This window comes from Rhea americana, unplaced genomic scaffold, assembly GCF_003343005.1.
Source record: "Rhea americana isolate MKP2758 unplaced genomic scaffold, rheAme1 scaffold_74, whole genome shotgun sequence".
Classification (NCBI taxonomy): Eukaryota; Metazoa; Chordata; class Aves; order Rheiformes; family Rheidae; genus Rhea; species Rhea americana.
This window is the reverse complement of record NW_028186912.1, coordinates 3738091-3765709: the sequence shown is the minus strand read 5'-3', so window position 1 is coordinate 3765709 and position 27619 is coordinate 3738091. Positions and strand designations below refer to the sequence as shown.

Here is a 27619-nt window from a genome sequence, read left to right as displayed (position 1 = left end):
TTAAGTATCAGATAGTGTTTTATTACATAAGATATTTATACAGACATATACAGAGGTGCCTTTCTGTTAGAATGGCAACTATATTTACCGTCAGTTACCAATCATCGGTAGCAAGGTCACTTCCTGACAAACTGAGGCAACGGTGGTGGTACTTTGATATCTTGACCTCTTTCCAGTTTCTTCTCACAATCAACTAGATAATTGACCCCATCAATGACAATCTGAACTAGCTCTACCTGTAACAATAACAAAAATAAAAAAGATTTAGATAATGCTCTCAATAGAGGAAGGAAAAATTGACTTGTGCTRCAAAGACAGCAGGTAAAACCAGACGCAAGGCAGGTCACATCCTAGAGATCACACACCCTGTGGCACAAGCAGTATGGTCATGCACTGTTCCAGTGGAAGCCCAGTAATTCCTTTCTCCCTATTCCTTCTTTTTGTCCTATGCCAGAGTTGTTGGCCTTCTGAGAACATACAGTTTCAAATAGATCTCTAAAGCTATTTCCACCAAATTCTGCTTCTATACATACTCCTACGTTAAAAAAAAAGAGTTTAATTTAAATGTTCAGGCAGAAGTTTAGAGGCCTATTTCAAACATGACCATTCTGAGGGCATAAGAGCCTCTCGAGACATTTGCTTGGCACAGGCAGGGGCTCCTGTYTGTTGTGTCTTCAACATTCATGTATTAGGATGAAGAAACCGAAAAGCAGTGCCATGCATGTTCAGAGTCACCAGGCAGCTCCCTCTGAAGCGGCMAATGTCAGTGTAAGTAAAGAGGCTCTGTTATTTTGCCAGTGGTATCTTATGATATTCCTAATGCAAATTGTGAAGAGCTTTTTTCKCATTTGCTGGACCCTCAGCAAAAGGCCAGCACAGCTGCTGCATGATGCTCACCTGCAGCTGCCAAAAGAGGAAGTCTCACTTGCTGTGTATTCTCTGTTCCCAAGCCTGCACCTCTCCTGCACTCACAGGAGCATTACTGTGAATCAGCTGAAAACTAACTGGGGTGGGGGCACAAGGAGGGGAAGACAGAAGCTTAATTCTCTGATCAAGTGGTATTATGAGCCTAGAGTGCTGCTGGAGGCACAGGACAGGGCTACGCTTTTGGCTGCAGCCAGTTAGACTGACTGGCTGAAAGGGCTCACTTAACCTGAAGAAGTCTTAAACTCCTTTAGGGCTCACTCAACCTGCAGGACCATAACTTCCCCTGCAGATGACCATCCCCTACCATGATAATTTGTCAGCTGCCTTTATGCAGGGAAACGTTCCGCTGTTTCTGACAGGAGAGTTAGTTTTGTGTCATCAAGCCCAGGATCCTCATTTCTGAAGTAGAAGGATTCATCCTAAACTCATGCTGGCTTTCTGCAAATCCTTTGTTTTCTACTGAGGTCTCTTGATTTACACTGGCACTAGTTGGAYTGAATTCAGACCCAGAACAGCACCAAAATTTGCAGCACCAAAATTCTGTATTGCAGAATGCAGTGGTGTCTTTGTAATCTCTTTCAAAATTACTGAAGAATACAAGGTGTCTTGTCCCCAGCAGAGTTCTTCCGCAGGCAGGGACATGCTGGGAATTCCAGTCCCCCTCTCCTCCCTGAGTATTGTTAGCTTCACAGTAGCCAGCAAGCTACTGTGCCGATCAGTACAGTACTGTACTGTACTGATTTTACTTAATCTTCATGAAATGGTTCATTAGCAACCTTTAATGACTCATTTGTTAAAACTGAACACAGAAACTAAATCCCATTGTCTCTTTATTGTGACAGTGACTGATTTTCAAGGGATTTGTTTTTACCATAAAGCAATTCAGTGGCTCAGCAGTTTATTGTGCTGTCTTTTCTAGACCAGAGGTCTGAATTTGCAGCCTCCAGGAGAAAAGAAATTTCATATTAAGTTTGCATTGACCAATAACTGAAACGAAGCAAAAATACTAACAATTTTATCTTGCACCTTTGGGAGCGTAATTCATTTCTACAAACATATTTACCACATAATGGAATTTATTTTATTTGTACTATAATATGTCCTAGAATAAAACATTTCTATATTCTTGTCTTATTTTGATTTTAAAATCTTCAAGGTAGGGACTATATCTTATTGGCTTAACTCTTCAAATCCTCACTATATGAGAGACTGCTGACAGTGGAAATCTTCATATAAGCAAAAATCTATAGGTTCAAGCCATCTGTCAGTAGAACTTGTATTAATCAATCATGCTGTGTAATCCTTTTAAATTATTAGTGTTATCTTAGTATAAAGCATACATGGTGATGTTTCAGTTATTAATAAATGTCTTTGTTGCATACTGTTTTTGCAAATAATACAGCTTAATAGCTTTTGACTCCTATATGTTTAAGGCTAGAGCCAAAGGAACTTAGCTACCTACTTGCCAGAATAGGCATCAAACTCGAAAATTTAAATCCTTCAAACCCCTGTCCACATGCTCCTTGGATGTGAAAACATTTAAGGGCATGTCCAAATAAGAACACACAAAAGAGCTGAATTTGCTCTGTTCCAGAGGCAGAAAGTGCAGGGTGGCTGGATGTGAACCAGTTTGAATCTAGTTGCAATTTAAGTGCATTGTCCTATGGTTCTGACTGTGTTAMAAAAACCCGCCATCAGCCAGGCTGAGCTCAGGTGCTGTGCAGCTGCACCCACACCTAAATGCTAAAACCTCCCAGTGCTCTGCTGTTCTGTGTAAGTGCACCTTGACACTATGCTCTACTTTGCAATGGAGTTTTAACTTGCAATGAGGTCCTCAAGGTAATTAAAGTTTTGCTGCTAAGCAAGCAGACAGCCCTTTAAATCCTGACACATACAAACAGATTGGCATCTGAGACTAAAACCTGTTTTGCATTKTTAAAGAAGTCCAGTGGAGTAAAAATCCTCAGGAGACATCTATCCCACCGATGGACCATAGCTGAGAAAGTAGAGTACTCACATAGCAAGTAAAAGGCAAGTTTGACAGAAGATTTGAATCTACATTTCCTGCTAGTAGAGTGCTAAAAGCACTGGGCTTACATAGGCATGCAAGGTTAATTTTTATCTCACTTGTTCTTGATAGGGCCAAGGGTGAACCTTCCTCCCTGATCTCTGAGGAAAGGGAAGCTGTATAGCTATGCCACAGGACTTACAGCTTGACCTGGAGGAAGGGTTTGGCTCAAGCAGAGCTAATGGAAGGGGGCTGTAACTCTTTCACACTGCTATTTCCTCCYCATCCTCCTGTAGATTTGCTCTTAGAAGCTTCTCAACTTTATCTATGATTCTATGATTCTGTGATAAAATACTTAAACTGCAATGAGGTCTGGGACCTGGATCTGTCAGGTGCGCAGCCTCACCATCAAGCTTAGGGGCATTTCCACTATTTCTGGCCTAGTGTTTTTGCATTCAGGCTGAAATAGCTTCCAAAGAGGTGTCTGAGTCTAACCCATCTCATCTTAGCCTACAGCTCAACAGGGAGGGCTCAGAGATGACGGTTCAAATCTCTGCTCCACTGCAAGCAGAGGGGCTGATTTAAACCCAGCTCTTCTGCATCCTCTGCTCAGTGCGGCACTGGCCATGGGAACGTGRCACCACCTCCTCCTTATCCCTTATTTTGATGTGAAAGGATTGGCCTCGTCCTGCTGTCTACCTGCGGATAAAGTGTATAATGGTGAATCCTAAAAGGAAAACAATACTTTAATCCAGTCTTGATTTCAGTGCCTGACTCCCTGGGTGGTGTAAGAGTCAGTCCCTATCTTTTTCCTCAGCATTTCACACTGGGTGCAGACGGCACAGAGGCTAGCTCCATTCCCAGCACACAACCTTCAGTGAACCCCATTCTTAGATACCTAACTCATGCACAGCACCACAGAGAGCCTGGACAGCTAGCTCATAGCTGTGTACTGCAGCAGGCACTTGGAGTTTGTGCCATGATGCTCAGAAACATCAGCCTGAGGAAATTCTGTTGCCACAGCCAAATGTTCCCAGTACCTTTGCACTCTTAACAGAGTGCCTCAGTACATGGTATAAACAAGTTGCATTTATGGAATTTGCTCATGTCTTTTTTTCCCCTTGATTGTCGTACAAGGAATATTTGGCAAACACTTCATGCACGTTAGTAATTTTCCACTGTGTAAACATTTTCACTGGATCAGATTCACCAGAAGTAAACACTGCCATAACTCCACTGAAGTCAGTGGTGTGACTAAAATCAAAGTGAACCCAAATGGAAGGAAACTGACTTGTGTAAGTACAGATCTGTGTTTAAAAGCAAAGAAAAAAGGTTACCTCTGATCGACCCATGCGGTCTAGGTTGGAGATATCATACACATCTGCTACAGCTGCTGTGTCCACGCCACCAGTGCCGCGCTTCTGAAGCCTCAGGTTCTCCAGGATTTTTGGAAACCTGGGATCCTAACAGAAGAAATACTTTTGTGCTTACTGCTTTTTGCCCTACTTATTGTGCTGAATCCTCATAATGCTATTATCCATGACTYACTTAATAGCATTCCCCAGAAGACAGGCAGAGATAGATTGTTCCCCCTGTCTTTGGATTACAGACTGACTTGGTGGCTGTCTGCTGAGCAGATTAATTTCCATAACAAATACAATAATTTGCAGAACAAAAGTATGCTCCATTAGTCGTGCATTATCCCCAGGTCCTTGTTGTTACACATCAGGCCAACGTGCTCTCACTGTAAGCTGTCATTTTTCATTTGTTCCCTTATAAATCAGATGAAGGGCTGACTTATGTCAGTGGCCTTTTAAATGACTTATGTACCTTGCTAAGCTTTGGCAGCTTAACATGGACTCCAGCGCGTAAACCTGTTCCCAGGTTGGAAGGACAAGTCAGAACATATCCAAGACGTTCGTTCCACATGAACTCCCAGCCTCGTTCTTTAATTAATCTTTCAACCTGTAAAGGTAAAAAAAAAAGAGAAGGGAAAAAGACAGGGATGCATACAAATGTCTCATCCTCTGACATTTGTTTRTAGCTGAAATTCTTTTCACCTTGTATTTATGTTGAAAATGAACTTCACTAACACCAATGGAGGTGCATAAATATAAGCCTGAGCAGAGTCTGGCTTGGCTCTGATGCAAATCTTTGCRCTCATCAGGCATCAAGGTCCCCAGTGAATATTACAAGGATCTCTTGTCTGCTCACTACCACTAGCTTGCAGGCTCTTTGTCACTTTATCACCCATCTTCCTGTCATGATGGTTTTGTATAGCTCTAGCCCAGGGAGCCGTATTTTTACATAAGAATTAYTTATTTAGAATATAAATTAGTTTCTAGCCTTGGTATTTTGGGAGTGATGTTGCAAAGCACAAGCCCAAAAGTCTCAAACACTGCAGAGCAAACAGAAGGCTCTGAAGTGCAGTTCATGTAATTTTCAAGACGATCATATTGTTCCAGGGGGCAGGAAATCTGATTTCTAAATGCCTAAATTTAATAGCCCTGCTTCCATTGTAAGATGACTGCACAGCACCTATATAATGATTTTCATTGTAGATCTCCAGCCCAATTAGAAAAGGAGACTGAAATCATTATCTTCAGAAATATCATGAAGGTCCATTGACCTCTGAATAGGCTGCTATTCTGTCCGCTCAGCTATACATCCCAGACTTACTTCTGTGATCCCACTACAGCTTCAGTTCAGTTCAGTTCAGTTCAATCTCACTGCCAGAAGAGACTCAGATACTTACACCAGCTCAGTTTCATAGGACCTCTGCAATATAGGAAATACTTCCATTTTGCAGAAAGACACAAAACAAAGGACTATTTTAACATCATTTGCATAGTCTGTAAGGAYATTAGAATTGATGGTGAGAAACTAGATCTGACTTCCTGCCTCAAGGCATCTGCTTTGGACAGTTCCCAGAGCTGTCAGACTACTTSTTACAGCAAGGTCCATAGGTCCACTTCTGTTGAACATGAGCTAACCACAATAGCAGAGGCAAACCTGGGAACAAAATCCACAAGCCATGTCACTTTTAGGCTGCAATCCTGTACACTCTTCAGTGTTATAGGCATACCCAAAATCACAGAAGATCCCAGTGAACCACCCACGTGCCAAAGAAGCATCCGTTAGGTGCTTTTGTATTTCCATGTTCCCAAACCCACTACCTACTCAAACTTTCTTAGGGATGCTCTGAAGCTACCTTCTCCTGGTTCTCAGGGACCACATCCACAATCAGTGGTTGTAGTTTCCTGCTCTGTTTACTTTGCCTTGTACTTTCTGCAGGCCAGGGGCTGTGCTGGTGACTGCTAAGTGATATGGAAGGGGGTGCACTGCATTGGCTGTACAACATTCAGAGATGCCCTGAAACAGAGCAATCATCTCTAGAAAGCCAGAGAAGGCTCTTTGCCTGAGCTGACCCAATACGCATTTCCATACTGAGTAACAAAAGTAGTGTGATGGATACAAACRCTGTACCTCTACACTGCAGGTAAATTGAGCATGTCAAGAACCCCAGTGGTGAGGAATAAATGTTTTAAACAGCTTGATTATTCTTATAGTCTTGGGGACAATTTGAAGCCAGTTTCAACTTTACATAACTTAACTTGTAGGATATCATCTATCACGGCAACTCATCTAGGGATGATGTAGGCGAGAAGAGTGGAGAAGAAAGTTCTGACATGCCACCTAACCTGCTGTGCATTTTTTGCTAGTATTGCATGTGGACAGAGTAGAATCTTCTTTCTCTGTTAAAGCACTTTTTTCTGTGGCACAGCAGTACACAGKGATGCCCTGGGCCCACAGCCAAACTGCAATCATATCTGGATTGTCTAGACAAAACTGTTTTAACCCAAACATCATTCTGTGAGTTTCTTTTTTCTCTTTATGAATAGCAGTACCAGAATAAAATCCAGGAGCCCTACCTATCAATCACAAAATTTTAATCACAAAACCCAGTATCCTCCYAAAGTAGTCAGAGAGGCCAGAAGTCCTACCTCCTGAGTCCTGTGCACAACCTCAGTAACATCCACTCTACTCCCAGAATCAGGGATTAGAACCACCAGGCTGGGCTTCCAAAATAAAATGCTTTATTTATGAATTTTCACAGCCTGCAGACACAAGGTGGCAAGGAAGGGATATTTCTTTAGCCAGCCAGTGCTGAAGATGGTAATACAAAAGCTACAAAGACATTTTATCTATTTTCCCTACAATTCAGCTAAGAATTTGCCCTTGTTTCCTTCTTTAATTGCCATTAATGYGGGTTGCTGTTTGGACTGGTGTTTATTTTGTTTCTCCTGGAGATGTCAGTTCAGTGTTAACCACAGTAAGCAGCGCTGACAAGAGCCCAACAATAAACAAACAGGAGTAATAACCTCATTGATTTACTACCTCTTTTAAACCACGGCAAAATCTTTCAAACACTCGTTTCATGTTGCCACCCTTTTCCATGGATATCACCCTGGTATGGTCCTCTTCATTAATCCAGACAAGAAATGTCTTGTCATTGTTATGCCTGGTTGAGAGAAAAATGAGTAGCTTTAAAGTACAAGATAAGCCCAGAAAAATAATTCTCAGTATCATTAGTTTTATCACAGTCTTTCAGGACTGTGAAGACGTTAAGCACTGCAAAATAATACTGCTGTCCAGCATTRGAGACATGAGCTACTTTCACAGTTCGATCCCCCATGCCAATGGAATTATGCAAGTTTTTTAGGTCATGGTGACAAGAGTAGTTTTCTCTGATCATATCATGCTGCCCTGATGCTGAGCTAGGAGGAACATGTTGTCTCCTAACATGGACACAGCTGGGAGGTACAGCTGCTAAGGGAACAGGCAACTTTGGCTTCTTCAGTCACTGGGGATGTTTGCCATTTTTCTTAGAAAATCGTGCAGCTAGGAAAAAACCTAACGTTTACATACTGCTGGGGCCCCAGCATTCTACCTAACTGTATTCTCTTCTAAATCAAATCCTCGTGCCCTTTATATCACTTGGGAACTCTGCATTGACACATCCAGTTAAATTACACGATTCAGAAAAACAGCTACATGTTGCTTTCAGACACTGTATTAAAGATGCTGATTTGTCAATTAAGATAAAAATGCTGGAAAGAGAAGCTATCCCCTCTTGCTTCAAACAGATCAGTCATGACTGGGTTTATGAAGTGCTAGGTCAGACTTGAGGTCACATTTCCCCCCTTTTCTCCATTTTTTCTTTTCTTTACAGCAGTCTTTCTACAGAATGTAGTAGGTGATTGATAGGATTAGGATAGGATATTTGTTCATACAAATGGTAGTGGAATAGTATCAGACTTGAAGCACATTAAACCCAAGAGTTAAAGTTCTTCTGTCTTTCACCTTGTCTTTTTCTGTGGCTCCCTTTTCACACTTGGAGTTTGGGGTGCAAAACTGAGCAGGTGCAAACATCCGGTAGCCTGACATCAGAATTACAGAGAGGTCCGGCTACCTYATTTTCAGTCACTTACAAATATTCTGGGTAGGATTTTCCAAGGAGACTGATGTTGGTCTGACTCRGCATCCCCATTAATTAAATAAGTCTACTCAAGGCAGAGTGACACGGCACTAAGTACATTTAAATAATGCCATCTCTTTCTATGAAGTGGGTGGGAATTGTCCTGCAGACTTTGACAAGGGCAGGATTTCCATCCCTGGTGCCTGGGCAGAACATATTTCACAAAATGTACTCCAAGACAACAATTTCTTGTAAAAGAAGGGCAGGTTTTCTAAATCTGGCTTACTGAAACACTTTCCAATCACACTAACTCATTTTTTCCATTCTGCCTGATATTTCACAAGTAAAACAAGCAAAAGCCAGATCTGTTTTATTCAGGAGTTACCTTGATAGTATTTACATTGCTGGCACTTTCTCTGTTTGACTGGAGAGATAATGAATGGGATGCCTCAGATTTATCATTTTTCCAGAACAAATCTCTTCCTCAGATTAAAATGGGCACCAGGGAGCTAGCCTGAAGCTCAAAAAATCCTCACAAATTTCCTTTTGATCAGGTTCCACAGCGGCTGTTCACTGCCAGAAAGCAGGTTTAACTCATCACAGTAATGATGCTGCTGAACACGACCCAGTAGCTACACACTGCCTGAAGACCAGATTTTTTTCCACATAAAGACCTATTCTCTCTGAAAGTCTTGAACCTGCCTAGGGCAAAGAGGTAGGCTGGATGATTTCTCAGAATCCTTATTTATCTAGTTTTCAGGAATTATAACATCTGGAAATGGCTACAAATAGGCCAGGAYGGATGTAGGAGCCACTCACTGCACAGCTGCCCCCACTACGCGACACGGGGAGAGCACACTGTACTGGCAGTGCCCCTGGGCACTTTCATTCTTTTATCTCCCCAGAAAATATTCTATTTGGGCACAAAATATACCAGGGTTACAAAAGTAGAAACAGACCTAAAACATAAAGGAAAGGCAATTCAACTGCTTTTGTATCCCCTCTTGTCCAGTTTATTCAGAAARAAAGGATGACTTTCAATTCAGGTAATTAAAATAATATCCTGTCTCTAGAAAGTGAAGAGGGGGAAAGGAATTTACAATGTAGTATCCTGCAACTGTATTGCCAATGATTCCTAGCTAATAGCATTGCAACTATCCAGTTTTAGACCGYGCTTATAACCTCTGCTCTGCTGATYTCATGGTGATTCACTGGCTCTTTCCCAAATCAGATTTTTATCTAGAAATAGAAAAAAACAGCGATAAAAAGCCAAAGAAGGAGTCGTGCTTATGATGCTACACTGTGTTGCTGATATTAACGATGGCTTCTATGAATATAAAGGTCTTACCCACTGTATTATTTGTTGTTGGATTTTCTTTTTTTTTAATTAATCAGGAACATTTAARAAAAAACAAACAGAACATGCTGTGAGTATCAGGACATAGCGACTGCAGGGTTAGGATGAGCAAGGAAATTTGTAATACAATCTTTTAAACACGACATAAGCTTCTACACATCACACAACATACCAGATTCCTCTGGCATCTGGCCAGTCACGTGCCATCCCAGCACATGTTAGCAAAGGGGACACTGGCTTATCAAAGAGAAAATGATCCTAGACACCAAAAGGGGGCCGGGTGGGGTGGGGGGACAAAACAAAATTCATGTTTATTCAGGGAAGCAATAAAACACATACATTTAATGGGAAAGTAATCAATATACAAGTGAAATATATAGTACAGCTTGTAAACGTGGTTCCTTCTTGACTGAAAACTAAAAGCACTTTACCCAGGTGGTTTTCTTAGAAGGCAAATTCTTGCAGATTCTCACTGACACTGGTAATATGACTACATTTTGCAAAAAGTTGTTTTAAAAAGTAGGAAAGAAATGGAGGAAGGGACCTAGGGACCACATATATGCAACAAAGGGGACTCTGGAGACACATAGCTTTGTAACTAGAGATATGTATCTGCAAACAGAGAGATTTCAGGGTAAGAGAAGGCAACGAGTTTTTAAAGATATCCAATGCTAGTTCTGAAAGGAGATTTCTCCAGCACAGAGAGTTAGCAACTTATTTTGAGTATGAAATCATGGTAGGAATTAAAGCAGTGCTTGACCTTTGGAATCACAGACTTGTTCTATTCCTCCTCAGAGATTTTATTTTTGGTTTAATAAGCAGCATTTGGTGTGCCAGAAACTTGCCACATTCCAAATCATTTAATTCTTTTTTAACTGAGCTGKTTTTTACCCAAGTAAAAAAGTACTTTATTTTCATGTGTGTGTTTCAAAATTATTAGTTCTTAAATCCTCAAACACTGCCATATCAAATGTTGTGGGTTTTTTTTCTTTCTAGGGTTTGAGAATAGGGAGGCAAGCTATCCAGTATAAATATGACATGGTAGGTAAGTTGATAAGCTTTACCTTTCCTTCCTCATGGAGAATTTTATGCCTTCATCTTCAAATGACCTGTGATGGGCTTGATGCAGCCAGAACACCCACCATATAGAACAAAATGATATAGAGTTCTCTCTGCTCATCACAGGAACACAACGTGTACTTCTTCAGTTTGCTCCACTCTACACTTTTGTTTGAGAGAAAAATTCCTCCTTTCACAAGAAATCAGCTGAGYACTATTAACTTTCCTTGTAAGTCTATGACCCAAATCCACAAAGTACTGAAAGCCTCCCATGTTGAATGCCTCCTTGGTTGAATGCCGTTCAAGTCTCACTGATTTGATCTCACATTGATCAAATGGTGCTTATTAAACTTTGGCAGAAAGCCTGACATCTTAGAGACTCAAGATCCTAAAATACTGAAGGAAGGAAGTAATGGTATCAGTTAAAGATGGAAGCTGAGGTTACAACATTCAATGCCCTGACATTTATAAATTTGCATTACTGTGAAAGCAAACAAATGAGACAAGGCAAAAAGCCTGTTTCACTTCCCAAAGAATTTAACCTGTAAATCATGAAGGAATTATGTTCTCTGCAGTCCTGTTTTGATCTGTGTTTCTTGAACAGCTCTCTACTGCTGAAAAAGGCAAGGAAACARATCCTAGGATAGGTAATCAATGTTTTGTCAATAAACATATTACTAAGGACATTCAATGAAAAAATTACTGACCTTACATAAATTCTTAACTGCTGGTTAATCCAGGCTGTGRCACCTACTTGTAGAGTTATAAATAGTTATGTTACTTCATCAGCTCCCTTTTGGTTGATGTATTAGATTAATGTGCCATGAATATAGCTAACAGGGTACAGGATTCCTCTGGATAATTAAAATGTAATTCAAGGTTTGTTTCTCTTAAACAATCTTCTAGATTTTCGTAATTTTTAAAGTCTCAGCATGAATCCCTGTTATTGATTTTCAAGATAGTCAACTGTTGTCCATTTTTGTGTGGAAAGCACCTGGAAATTTTGATTATCTCAAACATCTCTCTGCAGGAATTGAAAAAAGAGATGCTCTGACAAAATCTATGGTGAAAATCCTTGTGTTACCATCTGTGTAACAATGAAAACCATTATTACAGGCCTGATCCTTCAAGTCATTAAACATAGTTACAGGACTGGTAAAGGGTGACCTAGCTGCAGTTTGCTACAATCACTTTGGAGAATTAGAATTAGTGTAGTTTTGCCATAAGGAAGTTACAGCCAAAAAATCCCACCTGAACAGTCTAGAAGACAGATAACATGTATTTATTTCAATGCAATATTATTAGTCAAAATGGTTATTCATACGGAAAATGAGAATCTCTACTCAAGCAAATAATTAAAAGAGTACTGAACTTACTTTATTATCTGGCCAAAGAAGTGGCAACACTTATAAGTATTTGATTTGACACAGACCTTCCTACCTGAATACAGCTCCATTTTTTGGACCTGCAAAGTATGTGTTTAGCCAAAATATTAACCCTAGACAATTTGCCACTGTAATAAAAATATTGACAAGTCATTAACTACTGGGTTAATGCTGCAATTATCTTCCTTAGCTACCCAGAAAAGCATGTATACCAAAGAAAGACAAAGATAAAAAACAAATGAGAGTAACTGAAGATGTACTGTCCAGAGTACTGGAGCTGTACTTACATCGATAAGCTGCTGCTGCTCCTTCTCAGTCATATTGGTCAAGCTATAGTACTTTCCAGAAAGGTCTCCTTTCAGACCAGCTAAAGCAGTGACCACAACATTTTCCACTTCTCTTCTCTCTGCCCTGGTGCAAGCAGGAGGAAGGCTGAGGCCCCGGATACTACGACCAGTACGTACTCGTGATGAGAGTACATAGTTCTCATCAAATTGACCTTGGGTGATCTGAAGGAAGAATGTTTTTTATTTTAGACACAATGCCCCATTTTGTACCCCATGTTTAAAAATCTTAAAAATTTTCTGGCCCTGGATCATGACATCTCCTAGATATCACAAATACTCAGAATATCTGGAACATTTCAGTGTTTTAGATACTAAGAGTTTTTTTTTTAGGAACTCCAAGGTTCAGACTTAGTGTGGTAAAGTAACTAGCTGATCTTTCTTAGCTCCAACATGGAACACGAAAGAATCTGAGCAGCTTTTGGAAACTTGGATATGGGCAGAGGCAGAGGCAGAAGGCCAAGTTTGGAAGATCTTTTGAAAGAGGAAAAACCACGATGATGTTAAACTGCCCTGTAGTTGAACTATGAAGGCAATCCTAAGAGGTGGATAAAATTTGATCATGTGCATATGGGTGCGTACTGGAGTCAGCTGTTATGTGGTGAATTCTTTCACTCTAATCCTTAAACACATTTCTGTCTTTAATCTCACAAACAGACCTTTGGTGACAACTTAGACTGTGGCCCAAATGCTTAGTGCCAGCTGGGATTGATCCTCTTGTTAAGAACAAAGTAGGGAAGTAACTAACTTGCTGTTAGGACCATGAGTGCACCAATGGGTTCTGCAGTCTCTGTCACTCTCTGCTACCAGGTTTTAGCTGCCTGTATTCAAGGCTGGCTCTGATATGGCACAGCTGTGTGACCTTGGATCCAACAGCTGTGAAAAGAGCTGCATGAAAAAGACTTATGAGAAGTCCCCTTTGGAGTTTCCAAACCTTCATCTGGAAGATGCATTTAAGCTAAGGCCCTCACCCTCAGTCCTTGCCGAGCTATTTGGTAGGTATACCTGTGCCTGGACTTGTACCTTGTTGATCCTGACCCTGTCTTGCTGACCTCAGACCTCTTGCCACTATGGATTTCTCTGGCGATCACTGGACTGTTGGCTGAACCTGGTTACTGTAATTAGACTGGTTCTGCTCTTCTTGTTTGGAGTGTTGTGCCCTGGTGGGTGAGGCCACTGCCCTGTCTGTCTAGCTGTCACACCTAGTTCCTGGCTTGCTTCTCTTGTGGAGCAGCACAGTCAGGCTCCTCCCTGACTCTTTTGCATGATGTCAGGGTGGAACTGAATGTTTTCACTAAAGCAGTCAGGTGAAGGAAGTCCAGTCAAGAGGGGAAATTAGAATAGGGGAAAAAAAAGCCATGTAGATGCTAAGCTAGTTTGTCCTTCACTGGATGCTGAAAACCTTAGCAACATAGCAAACCTAAACTGTAATCTAACAACCTTGCAAAAAGAAAGAAGAGAATCAGACCTTATTTTGTTTAGACATATTCCCTATAGCAGCTGCCATTTCAGTCATTGTGGCATCCTGCCACTACCACAAATTTAGCCCTAAAATTATTTCCTTTGGAGTTGTATCAGGAAAAATAAAGTACAAYTACATACAATATCATCATTGTAAAAAGTAGCACTGAATCTTTATTTTCTTATTATTTTATTTAAATCCTACCTTGGATGCATCCAGGTCTGTATGATGCTTCATGGTGCGTGGATCATAGCCATTATGTCTTACTTTAATGACAGGGTCAAAAATGTCAGCAAATACCTATGGAGTCAAGAGAATCTAAAAAGAGTCTGCAATATTATAGAAACACTTTCAYGTGCCAACTTCAGCCACAGGAGAAATCCCTCAGCATAGACTCCTGGATGACAGCCATAAAGGGGGCTTTGCAAGTGCTGATGGAGAAAATATGAAGGGAAAGGGCATATGTGGGTTGTAGCTTTGAAATTTGGTCTTTGAAAAAYTATCTCTGAAAATATGGTTTATTTTCAATAGGCATCTCCTCTGTATGGCAGAGGGCTACTGACAATAGTTTCCCATGATCTGAGTTTCTGTTGCAGCTTTGAAGCAGAGTATGGAATTCCATTCTCTGTTTCCTATTGATAAATTGTGAGATTCTAACAAAACAACACTTACGATAATGTTCAGGGACTTGGGCAATTGTTCTCTAGAAGCTGGCTAGGGATCATGAATTCATTTGAGGTATGTCACCAAGACCAGCCTTACATGGTAGTGAATTTCAGTCATTTTGACTTAGGTAATGCTCTGTAGTAGTTCCTCTTCACAACAAAAAAACAAGTGCAATTGCACCTTAATTTAGTTACAAGTTTACTCTTGTTATCGCAGGTACTGGTTGCGGTAGCAACCAGATTAGATTTCAGGATGTATTAGCAACCAGGATACACCCAGATTTTTAGGATACACATTCAAGAGTCAGCAGGCAGCTTGTCTCCTGTTTTTAGGTGATGTGAGAGTACCAGTGTCTTCCCTGCCATTGGATACTGGTGATTATTAGAGCTATGCAGCATTGGTATGTCAGTACCGACCACAATCACACCATCATTCTATTCTGTAGCAATAACCATGGCAGAGCTTTTCAAGGCAGTCACCATGTCTAAATTAGTAAACCAAATCAGGTTTGCATAGGGCTGAATAGTTTTGCTACCAACTAGTAGGATGGCAGGCAGCTGCTGGAGGCAAACCAAGTATTGCTCCCGAGCAGCCATATTTTATTAACTTTGACTGCAGTAGAGAGGGCACTTTTAGCAATGCCTCATGTTCACTGTAGTTTCTAATGCAGAAGAACATTCAAATCCTCATAAAGAGGAGAGGAAACACTATTTTCATGCACTTGACCTGCCCATTATATAATCTCTGGGATATGATTTATATTAGGTGTATATCTTACCGAGAATCTGCATTCATCTAACAAGCTCTTATGAATTACACCATAGAAAGTGAACCAAACATGAGAACATTGGAAAACAGTTTACCTCATAGGATTCTTCATCACCTGCAACCATGCCCACRGTTTTAATGAAAGGATGGCCAGGATTATCAACCCCAGTTTGGATACACTGGTCCAGGGTGTAGCCATTGGGAGTCATCTTGTCCCTTAGCCTAGCRTAAATTGCTGGTGTGAGGCACTCAGCCATGCAGTTGTTATGTTTGCGAAGATCAGGATAGTCTGCACTGAAGAGAAAAAAAAAACAAAAAAAAMCAAGCTCTTAACATCAAATCTTTAAACAGCAATCCTTGCTAGCTTATGAAACTATCAAAAAGTGATCAGGATGTGGAGTACATAGATTGGTTTTAAAATGTAATTAGTTCTTGATTTATATATTGCATTGAAATTTAGGAAGAGAGAAACAGTAAGTCACTCAAGGTACTCCATACTGCACTAATAGGCAACTATACTAACAGACAATAGCAGATTTCTGTTACTTGGGCAACCAGAAAAATGAATCCCAATGAGCTTTCAARGTGAATCAAGCCCTACTAAATCTCTGCTGAGACACTCTTATTCATAATTAAAAGAGCTCTGACTTGGTTCTGTACACTGTTTGATGGTTATTAATTGGGAATCTAACTCTCTAACAATATTTGGGGTTGCTTTAATGGTATTATTATTTACAAAAATCCAGAGTATAATAAATCAAGGGAAATGAAGATACTATGCTTTAGTAAGGCATTTTTGTAAGTGAGTCAGATCACATTTACCTTTTTTGGTAGTACTTTGCTTTATGCACAACCCTATTATTTCTATAAGAATTTATTTTAACTAATATACTATTCACTACTTAAAAAAAAAGTCTTTCAGAGTCTGGTTCACATTTTTTCTCACAAATACAGTCAGCAAAGTCAACCTACACATAAGAAGGTCTGTAGTTAGTTTCTAATCATCAACCAACCAGTTTGCAATAGAATCGGATTTATTTCAAGTATAGTAGTTATATAAGAAATTTCATTACTACTTGCATAATGATGACAATTTCATAGTTCCTATCTGTAGAATCTATACAGTCTGCCAGTCTGATAGGTGCTGCAAAGCACTCAAGAGCTGATGTGATAAAATAAGGGCTAATTTGATGTTTTGCGTAAAATCTGAAACATTTCTTAGGCCTGTCATTGTTTGGCTACRTTTCTGTGAGAGTGTTGATACTATCCCACATCCCTACACTCTGGTCTTGAAGGCCATTGTTGCTGMTATTTATGCTGTTTTTTAATAAATGATGCTGTTCTTCAGTTTATTAGGCAACAGCCTATATACAGACATATAGCTGGCATGTTTGCATGAAGGAGTAGGTACTCTGCAGCTTTAATGACAATCTACCCTCCCCTAAAGAGTTAAACATCATACCTAGCTCARTTAACCAGACCTTAAGCTCAGCTGACTACTTAACCCTAAGTACTTACCTTGGAGGGAAGAGTTTTCGTTTTTCTTGTACAGTAGCTTTAACATTTTGCTGATTGAGGAGGTACCCAGTGGTTAGGGCCCCTGTGCCTGCTGCTGCAAAGAGCGCAGCAGCTCCACGGCCAGCCAGGAGACGACAGAAGGTGCTAGCCATTCCTCTTGGAGGATGCAAGGTCTACAAGAGAAGACAACCTGATATCAACCCGTAAGCCCTCATGCAATGCGAATGACAAATCAACTCACTTTTGACTGCTGTCCAATAAAAGAAACAATTCATTCTTATTACGGTTTACATAGAAACAGTGAGTTGGGGAAAAAAAGGTTAGTATCTACTGTATTTCTACACAAGTACCTTTGGTAGTCTTGGAAATCCATTGATTCTTAGTGCTGTATTGAGCACACAATTCTTAACCCAACATTCATAATATTTTAATTCTTTTGATGATTTAGGGCCATAATTGAATCCTTTAGCTTGCTTCATAGCAACAATACATTACACAGAGGCATCTTTTTAGCAACCAAAATAGTACAATCCCAGAGTAAAAAAAATGCAGACAAAAATATTCAAAGGGATAAGGGTTATTTTGGGTAATAGGAAAGGAGGCTAAAATCTTGTGGTGGTTTTGAGTCTGACTAAAGGATTTTATGGTATAATCAATTACACAACAGTGACTACAGGTTACACGGTTTTGTGGCAAGGGATGGGATAAGGCATCCTGCAGAGTCTGAAGTTTTAGGTCAATATTTTTATTGAAAATGCTTCTAGATGACTTGGCTGTAAGTGGCTGTCCAGTCAGAAAAGTCAAATGCATCTGAATGTAGCATTTGGTGGGTCATTCTTTTCAGTGCTATCAACCTTTTYCATGCTAGCCTGACATGTTAAGTAGTTTGTCATTTTTTTTCTATATGAATAAAAATGGTTTAGAATTCATCAGCAAGGAAAAGAGAAAGTTTGGAGGGGGAATATGGTAGACACCTAAAAATCCTGAATGGCATGGGAAAAGTGGATAGAGATAACTCTTCACTGTCTTTTCCAATATAAGAATACAGTCCATCAAACGGAGCTAGTGGGAGCAAAGCTCAAAACAAACAAAAGTGGKTGGCTATGTAGGATATGGAAGTATAAAGTCCAGTTACTTTGCACCTGTCAAGCAACTATACAGACAGACAGCTTTCAGAACAGCAAATACTGCTGGAAAAAGCAAAGTAAAATGACTTCTTCAAGCTCCAAGATGTCACTTAGCAGAGGTACATTATAACTATCAGTTTATGACTCTCAGCCGTGAGATACCAAACTAGGACTATGTATTTCTCTCAAGAAAAGACCTTTTCCTCTTCGAGAAAAAGAGATAATCTCATTTGCATTTATACCATGTGTGCTTTGCAAAGAACCTTAAAATAAGAATGAACGTAACAGATATAGCAAATTTAGAGGCCTTCCTGCAATTCAAGAACGGTCTTAGTGTGAGGAGCAGGCTTGTGAGGAAGAGGAGAAGCTCGTTTAAAGGTTGAAGTGTGTAGAGGTTTGTTGCATGACAGTGTTCCTGGAAAATTCCTCTGGTATGGATTTTCAGAGCGCTAGAGAAGAAAAGAGCTAGGTGCTTGGAGAAAGGAAGTCATTCTARGCAACGCTGCTTGGGAAGGAAAAACCGGGCTCTTTCCAGGTTTGCGATGTAGAAGCACGGAGGCTGAATTTTGTTATTCCACCTAGCTATTTGGCAGAGGGATTTTTAAAATCCTTAAYTGTCTCTTTCATGCCTTCAACACACGATATACATCTAACTTTCCTTCCAGTGAAAGGTGATGACTGACTGAAAGAAGATTCAACATTCTTTCATTGAAAGAATTTCCCAAAAACAGAAATAGGGAAGAGATGACAAAGGGAGGGCATTTTTTTTTCTCCATTAGGAATAGATTTTGACTTCCTCAGTTATGCCAAGCCTTTGAGAATTAATTGCACAGCACTAGAACGTAATGAGATATGTGTGATACAGAAATGGGGCATGAGGCAGATCATTCCCTCTTGGCCCAGCAATATAGCTTTATCTTATCCCAGGGAATGGTTCCTCTCCATCAATGAATCAGTTTAGGTAAGTCAGAGTTACAGGATTTGTAACTGGAATGGGATTTTTCCCTGCCAAAATACAATGGGAGAATGTTTGACTTGAAATCAAAATCAAATACTGATTTTGTGATAGAGACTTTTGTACTCCTTTTCTCCTTATTTAACAGATGGTCCTTTTGCCTTTTCACACTACAGTATCTCCACCCTGCACTCTGGAAATATTTGCTTATGACTAATCTGCGGAGCACTTATTGTTATACCTAAATTATCTGAAACAAAGGATGTATTTTCATAACAGCTCTATATATTTATAGTTTTGTTTTGCAGATGCCATTTTGACTGCAGGGAATTGGCTGACAACCAAAATCATGTCCTGAAAACTAGCAGCCTTATCAAAATCCCCTTGCAGRTGATGACATTATGACTTCAGCTACCCCAGGCACTCACTGGAGTTTCCACCAGCTTCTTGGTAGCTTCTGAATCCTGTGTTACTTTAAGGGACAAATCTGGTCCATATATCTGATTAAACTAGAGGAATTGTGTGCAATGTATCCTTACAAAGCCATACGATGCACCATAGCGTAATTATAATGCTTCARAAATAACCAGAGCATTGTACATTTTGACTACAAAATATACTATGGCCTAACAGGTAATGCACAGCCTTAGACAGGGCATTATATTTAGCTACATTTAGTTATTTTGCATGATATCTGCTTGCAAATATGCATTGTATTGATGGCTGTTTTCACGTAATATCCATTCCTTATATTAATGCGATATGACACAAAAGTCCTGTGCTTTGTACCAGCAACTTGATTGACTGACTGCATATTTTTCTACCTTGGAGCCTTTTCCAATGATCAAGTATGCACCAGAGACAGAGGCAACATTCTGACGAGAAAGTCACTATCCTTATCAGTATGATGTTGTGATCTGAGACTGCAAGTTAAACACAGAGTGTTCTTGGCTATATACTTGGAATTAACCTATTCTTGAGGAGCTGAGCACTACACAGGAGCTCTGTGAGTGTGAACTATGCTAGAAGTTGCTATCTAATGAAGGAGAAACCATGCTCACTGAATTCGTTAAAAGCTAAAGGTACTTCAGCTGCTGATTCGGTGCTTCTGTTTTTGTATTCTTCACTTTACCCTTGCAACATTTATTGGATGAGAATGAGATCCTGAGAGCAACAGAGCAGAACTAAACCTTTCACCTTGGAGTGCAAAGAATACCCAATGTTGCTGCAGATACCTGGCATCCTTGACTTTCTGGTTGAACTATACTGTGTTTCTGAGGTGTAGTGTAGTCACAGAAATCACAGTCTGTGAACAAAAAGAAAAACGAACCACCTGGAAAAAGTAAGGGAAAAGAGATTAGTTTAAAAAACACCTTCTTTGTAACTCAAGTGGTGAAGGCTTTGTGCCATAGCTGACCTAGGAAATGCAGAGAAGTTGTACCACTTGGTTGAACCTTACTCCTTCTGCAGAAAGTATGTAAAGACCTCCTCCTCAATCTTTGCTTTGGTTATGTTCGATTAGATGTCCAATGTAAAGCTTTAACCCCTGAGACAGATCCTCTCAACAGTGACAGTTTTCTTGTCATCTTCTCTCTTATTCAGGCAGCAGCAGCAGTTTTCTCATCTGTTGTTTTAGGATCTGATACATTAAATGGGTCTGTAACTTTGGGAACAGCATTTGGACACCTGTTCAAAAGCAGATTTTACGCCATGAAAATGTTTTCTTTTTTTAATTAAAAAAGTTCCATAACCCAAGTGYATGTTATCCTCCATTGGGCTTCCAYRCCCTGTCCTGCAGTACACTCTTGCCTTGTGGAATCACAAAAAGGACTTCCCCTACCTGAAGCCAGGCACTACTTTACCTGACAGATGCTTGTCTACAAGCTCTTGACAGTCTCCAACACTGGAGATTCCACAGTCTGTGAAGGTTAACTACCTAAAAATAAAATAAAAATTAAAGAGTAAGAGAGACTTAAAAAAAAGTCTAGCTAAAAGTCTCTCGCTACAATTTAAACCCAATGCTTACTTACCCTATAATCTCTTTCCCAAACTTCAAAATTCTGAGAGCATAAATTTAGTTTCTGTCTTTACTAATATGTGCATCAGCTTTGTAAACTGAGTCACTCCTGCAGAAAGGTGAATCTGCTAAGTGATCTGACAAGCATTAGTCACAGCATCATGCAGTTGATGCCTGCCAGAATTGGAAGATGATAGTGGGCTTGATCTTTTGCTCCTTGGGTAGGAACTTCTGATTGCAGTTTGGCACAGCAGTCTTAAGGACCATCATTTATTGCTGTCAAATGCAAAGGATCTGGGGGTACATGACAGAAATTTTTATGCGAAGAAGAAAGTCAAATTTGGATTGTTGTGTAAAGAGGTTTGTTATATTTCTGTCAAAATGGTGTAACTCCTATTTTAATAAACACCTCTTGCCACAAGGGTGGGCTATAGTTCCGAATATAGATGTACATAATATACTGCAGCACAAACTGAATCCATGTTACGCATCACACAGTCTGCAGGCAATCAAAACAGTGTAAACAGACTTGCCTGAAAACTTGAAGTTTTTAGCTCAGCAACTAAAACAAAGAACTTTTAAATAATTAGGGTTGGTAATGAACAGAACACTTTTTTTGACAGGAAATAAGACTGCTATATTTCCCTTTTCAAATTATTTTATCCTCTAAAAACCAGATTTTTAAACAAAGCATTGCTTCAAAACAAAAATTCTGAAAGATTCATTCTAAAAGGGTCTGAATGAAATGGTCTTAACCTAAAAAAATCTAATTAAAACTATTTGTCAAATCTGACCTCAAATCATAGAGATTCATTTTTTTYCCCCATAGAAAATGTCAAACTGCACTAACAGTAACTTCGCACCATCACCACCACTGTGGATTCAGAGAATGGTAATTACCCAGGCAAGCACATAGTTAAAATGCACAAGGTTTTGTAAGAACACTGTATCAGAAACACCAGGCTATGACTCAGATTTCTCTTCAGACTATCACTAGACATCCCCTGTAAGGATTTCACTTTTACCCTTGAACATTTACCACTGTACAGCCTTAAAAACGAATACACTTTTTCTTTCTATAGGAGTTTACTAAGGGTCTTGCCAAGTGCTTATGATGATAGAAAATTCATTTTCTCATAAATGCCTATAATGCTATCAAGACAGCTAGATTCTCAAGATCAGAAGAACTTTTACGATTATCAGTTTTAACCCTCTGAAAAAGAATCCAGAGTTTTCCCAGACCGATCAGGTGTGTTGGAAGGAAAACATCTCCATTAAAAAAATCATGCAGAGTTTGATCTGGAGCAGCCAATGGAGTTCCAGAGATTAATCAACCYCTGAGTTAAAAAAATAAATAAAAATCACACTTTATTTCTTGTTTGCATTTGTGTGTCTTCAACTTTGAATCACTGGTGTTCGTTAAAACTTTATCAGTTTATTGCAGAAATTTCTACTAGTTATCTGTTCTGTATCTGGTTATTTAATTGCTAGCTCTTTTTTGTATCCTTATCACTTTTTAACCACATTTTCAAATTTATTAATCATTCTTTGGTTCTTCCCTGAGCACTTTCCATTTTATTTTCATCCCCAGCATCCTCCTGATTCCAAAATGATCATTCGACTCCAGTAATGGTTGTSCCAGGTCCTTGAAATAGAAGCAGTAGAACATCTGTACACCTGCTAAATAATTTATGGAATCAAATATCGTATTAACCCTTTGGGGCCACAGTAGTTCCCTAGAAGTTCATGCTCTGTTAATTGTCTGCAGTGTTTTGGCCCCTCCGCAGAGGCACCGCTCCCCGGAGTTCTCCAAACGGCAAACACAGAGCGATGACTGCAGTCAAGTCGCATTCAGAAGAGCAGAGCTTTCTGGTCAGAGACATACGGGAACTGTTTCTAACACAGAAATGGAGATTATGTGATATGGCTGTCCGTAATAGCAGCATCCTGATTAGTCACTATCAGTCCCATCAGTTTTTTACTGCTACTTCCACTTTCCCTTTAAACTATAATGCTTCCTAATAGCCAGAAAAGCTTTTTCCTCAGTTGTGGGATTTTGGACATACTAATAAAATATTCTTAAATGATTCTCAAGTATCATTTCCATTTTCCTACTTAAAAAGTGTTTCTCTGCTGATTGGTTTATAATGGCATCAATCTTTGTAGAAATGAGCTCTTTCRATGCAGTACAGGTTATGTACACATTTGGACTTTATTTTGGTTGCATGTAAAAGAGAATCAGTTGCATGTAAACCGGCACTGATTTTCAGTTCTGTGAACACCTCTTCTTTAATTGCCCAAATGAGATCTAATTTCCATGGTATTGGACACAACGTTTTTTTGAGGTATGAAGCTTTGTACTTTGTAAGAGTGAGACAGTTATTTCTTTACTATTTTGATGATATCAGAGCTACTAAGTAGCTAATTAGTAGCTACAGCTACTAAGCCATTTTACACATGATTTTATTTGAAATATTTGGGGAAGTGATCTATCGTGAACTGTTTCAGTGTAAGGCTGTGATGAACCAAGACCAGCACATGCATTCTGAATGCAGAACAGYAGAAGTGAACTCATCAGGAAACACAGCAGTCCAAAGTGCGTAAACGAGAATTGGTATTTTGCAACAGGCAGATCAAGATCAGACCACTAGCTCAAGTCCACAGATCAAGACAGCACAGATGTTATTGCAGGTTGATGAAAAGAACAGTAGATATGAACTGCCAGCTAGAGAAAAGCACGAGCTTCTCAACTCCCATAGCAAGTTATGGAAATACAAAAATGCGCCTAATGAGCACTGCTGTGCTGCAGCCAGAAGAGTGCACCTCCATTTATTGCACATGGTGTCRCTGGTTGGTTTGGCTCACAAACTCTCCCAGTGCAAGGGGCTTGCAAAGGTTGCTGGCCATCATGTGATGTCCTATTGAAGTCATTAATCTCCTGCTTTTCCTTACCACTGCCAGGGCTGACTGGCCTGTACTCTCAACAGTTGTGCTCTGATGTCAGCCAGCACCGACATTATGTCCGGCTGTCTTCCTCTTCCCCTTGCAGACAACATGGCCTTGGATACAAACTTCAGCAGTGTCCACAATGGGCCATCCATTAGCTGCTGAAGGTGCAGATAAACATAATATCAGCTGGTATCCACAGGTTGTTTTCCTGTGGCGGGAGGAGGAGAAGGGGGAGGTTTTTCTTTTGTTAACTAACTGTGCTGCAAGACTTCTGGATTTGAATCTAACTCAGAGCTTTAAATGCTTGGACAACTAGTATTACACATTTTGCCCTTTTTATGTCATTCTGCTCATAATTGGGATAACTGGCGTAGTCTCATGATAACATGTCTTTTGTATCCCTACAGGATTACCCATGCTTTTGACCCGAGGGCAGAGCCTGGAGAAAAGCTCAACAGTTCTGAGACAGGAATTTGTAACTGGCAAAGAGTCCTCTAAGATTTTATTTGCAAGGTCATTTGCACTTGATCTGTCACTTGGAGAGAACAAAAATACTGTTCTACACAAGAAAAGAAATGCAGACAATTGGCTCAGCGACAGTATGAGAGTATCTTCTATGCAACAGGTTCACTCTTGCAGTGAAAAGTTTTGATTAATTCCTCAAAATCATTTTGTGGACCAAGTTAATAGGGAGTGGCYACTTCATGTGAGAAGTGGTTAATTGTGAGGGGAATAAATGCAATATCCTCTTAAAATAACAGTCATTAAACCACACAACATACAGTACTAAATGTTTGCAAAAACAAGTTTTCTTCATAGACGAACACAATTATTCCTGTTCTCTCACCACATGAGCACCATAAAGGGCAAAGCAAATTCAGTGCCAAATTGGAATAGGCTTTTCCAGGGCAATATTCCATAAGCTGTGGATGACTTACGGCTCCCAGTGAATCAGTAACAGCTACCTGGAAGGTCACAGTCTTAGAGGTCATAGCCTATCTCTTTTCCCATCCTCAAGATTTCCTCAGCTAACTGTAACCAACCTTTGAAACATTAACATTCTGACAGGAGCATCTCATGTTCTTAGAACCATATTTTGATACCATAAAAAAAATCACTTACCATGCACAAAACAAAAAAAGACCAAAGCCAGATTATTAAATTCAGCAGAAGTCACTACAGCAGTTATGGTGCTGGTTCAGAAGCCCAAAGGATTCCAAATATCAATTAATGTGAAGYTGTTGTTAGTAGTCACAGTTTGAATCCCAGTATGGAAAAAAAAATGGAGAAAGTTTATTTCTGAGTCTTAAACCAGTTTTCACTCTTTCTTGCTATACCTCTAATTTGAAACCTCTGTTAAAGGTCAATATGCTCATCAAAAGAAATATGGCTTTTATACATCAGGTTCCTCATCAGCACTAAGAAGATTCCTCTTTTAATTAACAACTTAAGAAAATTCCATTGTATGATGATGCAGCAAGACTCCCCTTGCTGCTCTGACCTGAGGGTGCACAGAGGTCTTCAGGATATTGGGTTCACAACTACAGCCTTGTTCAAACTTGGTAGTGTCACACTGCACACAGTGATCCTGTCATCTGCACACAGGTGCAACCATTCCAACCACTTTTGGAAACTTCAGAGGAGACTGAATTATCATAAATGCACAAACCATTTCTTYACCCTTTAAAAAAATGCAGTCTTTTACTACTACCTTTAATATAAACAAACCAACTCTTTTGCAATTAACCCTTTACTTCCTTAAACTTCTTTTTACAGAGGAAGTTGTCAGCGCCACCTGCTTAGGTGGGTATTAATGTAGCTGAACATAAATATTGATTATCATTTATTTTACACTAGGSAACACATGTGCTTTTGGCTGAGGAGAGAAAAATGGTACAAGGGTTACAGACTGAACAGTGACATTTCTAGAAATAGAACTAGATTAAATATTTGAACCATGTCACGGCTGGTATTAAGTACCACACCATGTGATCCTGAGCGACATTTTAGAGGAATGGCAGAGTCACAGCTAAAGTTCACACAGATACATAAACACAAATAGCATATCTACACATTGCAAATTATTAAGCTGTCTCACTAATTAATGGTAATGTTGTAGCGCACAGAACTTTCCATGTGTTRGAGAAATGGATTACAAAGGATGCTGGTCTGTTACATTTGAGAAATAATTCCTCTAAGTTATCCTTAATTAATCCAAATATTTCTGCTGAAGCCACTAGCATGCCCTTCTACAGCAATCATGGGCACCTTAGAAACATGTTGTACATTTCTAACTACCAGATATACCATTTTCAGAGGCCCAGAAAACAGTTTACATTTTGCTATGTTACTCTACAAGGTCAGARCATAAGATACAAAATAAAATATTACATCTCACAAAGCAGTATTGGTGTTTTCCTCCCTTTTTCATAGCTCAGCCTCAGCAAGATGTGAAACTTTCCAATCTTTCCAACTGTCTGGATTTAAGATAAAAATCTCCAGAATGCAGAAATAATGTTCATGCTGACATCATTCTAACTATGCCTTAATTGCAGCATGGAATATTTCAAAGAAAAAATAACTAAGATTCAGTTTCTTACTCCTCATAATTCCAGAGGTCAGTGCATGGTACAAAAAAAAACTAAGCCTATTTTTTTAAAAAAAAACCCGAATCCCCAAACACCTTACTATKAAAGGAGAAGATATGGAAAAGACTGTGATTCCTAACAGGTCAACAAACTACCCTTCGTAACAACATGCTTTTTGATTTCTACCAGCTGAAGATCTGGCCCATTACATCTGACCTTGTGAGAYTTAGACCCTCAAATTCTCCTACCAAAGCCAGTCAAAGGTGCTTGGAGTGCTTGCCCTTCTGAATCAATCAGAGACTATTTTATAATATGAAAAACTCATTTCCACAGTGCAGAGAGCTACAACCTAACTCACAAGTAACTTCCCAAATTAGAGATGGTTTCTCTTAACTGTTTTAACATATCTGCAAAGGAACTTAGTTTTCCTTTATTTAAACTATTACTTAAGGGTCAACATTTGAAGCAGCTGCACAGTGGGCTGACACATTTTCCTGCACTTTGTCCACTAAGTAGTTATGCAACTCAATAAATTATAACCAAATTACACTACATCCTGTGGTGCTTTGAATTCATTTTTAATAAGCTTCCTATTTGAAATGCCACCATTCAAGGTAAGATAAGCAACAGAGTTAGTTAAACTGACCTTGAAGCAGAAGGTAGACACGTCTTGCAGCGAGCCTAGAGTGTAAAGGGAATAACAAGTTGGTGTGCTGACAGTAGTCCAGGTAATATGAGAGGGGGGAAGGAGGTGGGGGAAAGAAAGTAATTGCTGCAGTGGCCAATCCTATGTCACTCAGTTACATCAATGACATTTGCTCACACAAGGGTGCCCTTGAGGACACAAGCAGGATGTGGTAGAAGAGGGTCATTTAACAGTTGGGGGAGAGCAACATCATCTTTCAAATACCTCTCAAGGGGAAAGAGATTACATCAGCCAACGATTGGCCAGATGCTTAACTGCAACGAGATGCCTCTGCACTGCTTCACCCCAAGGCCTCTTKGGGTAA

General features: G+C 39.7%; 1 protein-coding gene across 1 annotated transcript; it reads right to left on the bottom strand.

The window, feature by feature from the left end:
• On the bottom strand, positions 1-27356 carry CKMT2 (creatine kinase, mitochondrial 2). The gene is made up of 11 exons (XM_085322012.1): positions 27256-27356; positions 20918-20991; positions 16974-17146; positions 15551-15749; positions 14226-14321; positions 12503-12724; positions 9944-10029; positions 7334-7457; positions 4766-4900; positions 4273-4398; positions 1-236 (listed from the first exon to the last, which is right to left on the bottom strand). The coding sequence occupies exons 3-11, from the start codon at positions 17123-17125 to the stop codon at positions 117-119; spliced, it is 1260 nt and encodes a 419-aa protein (XP_085178138.1). The 5' UTR covers positions 17126-17146; positions 20918-20991; positions 27256-27356; the 3' UTR covers positions 1-116.
• Positions 27357-27619: the final 263 nt, after the last annotated feature.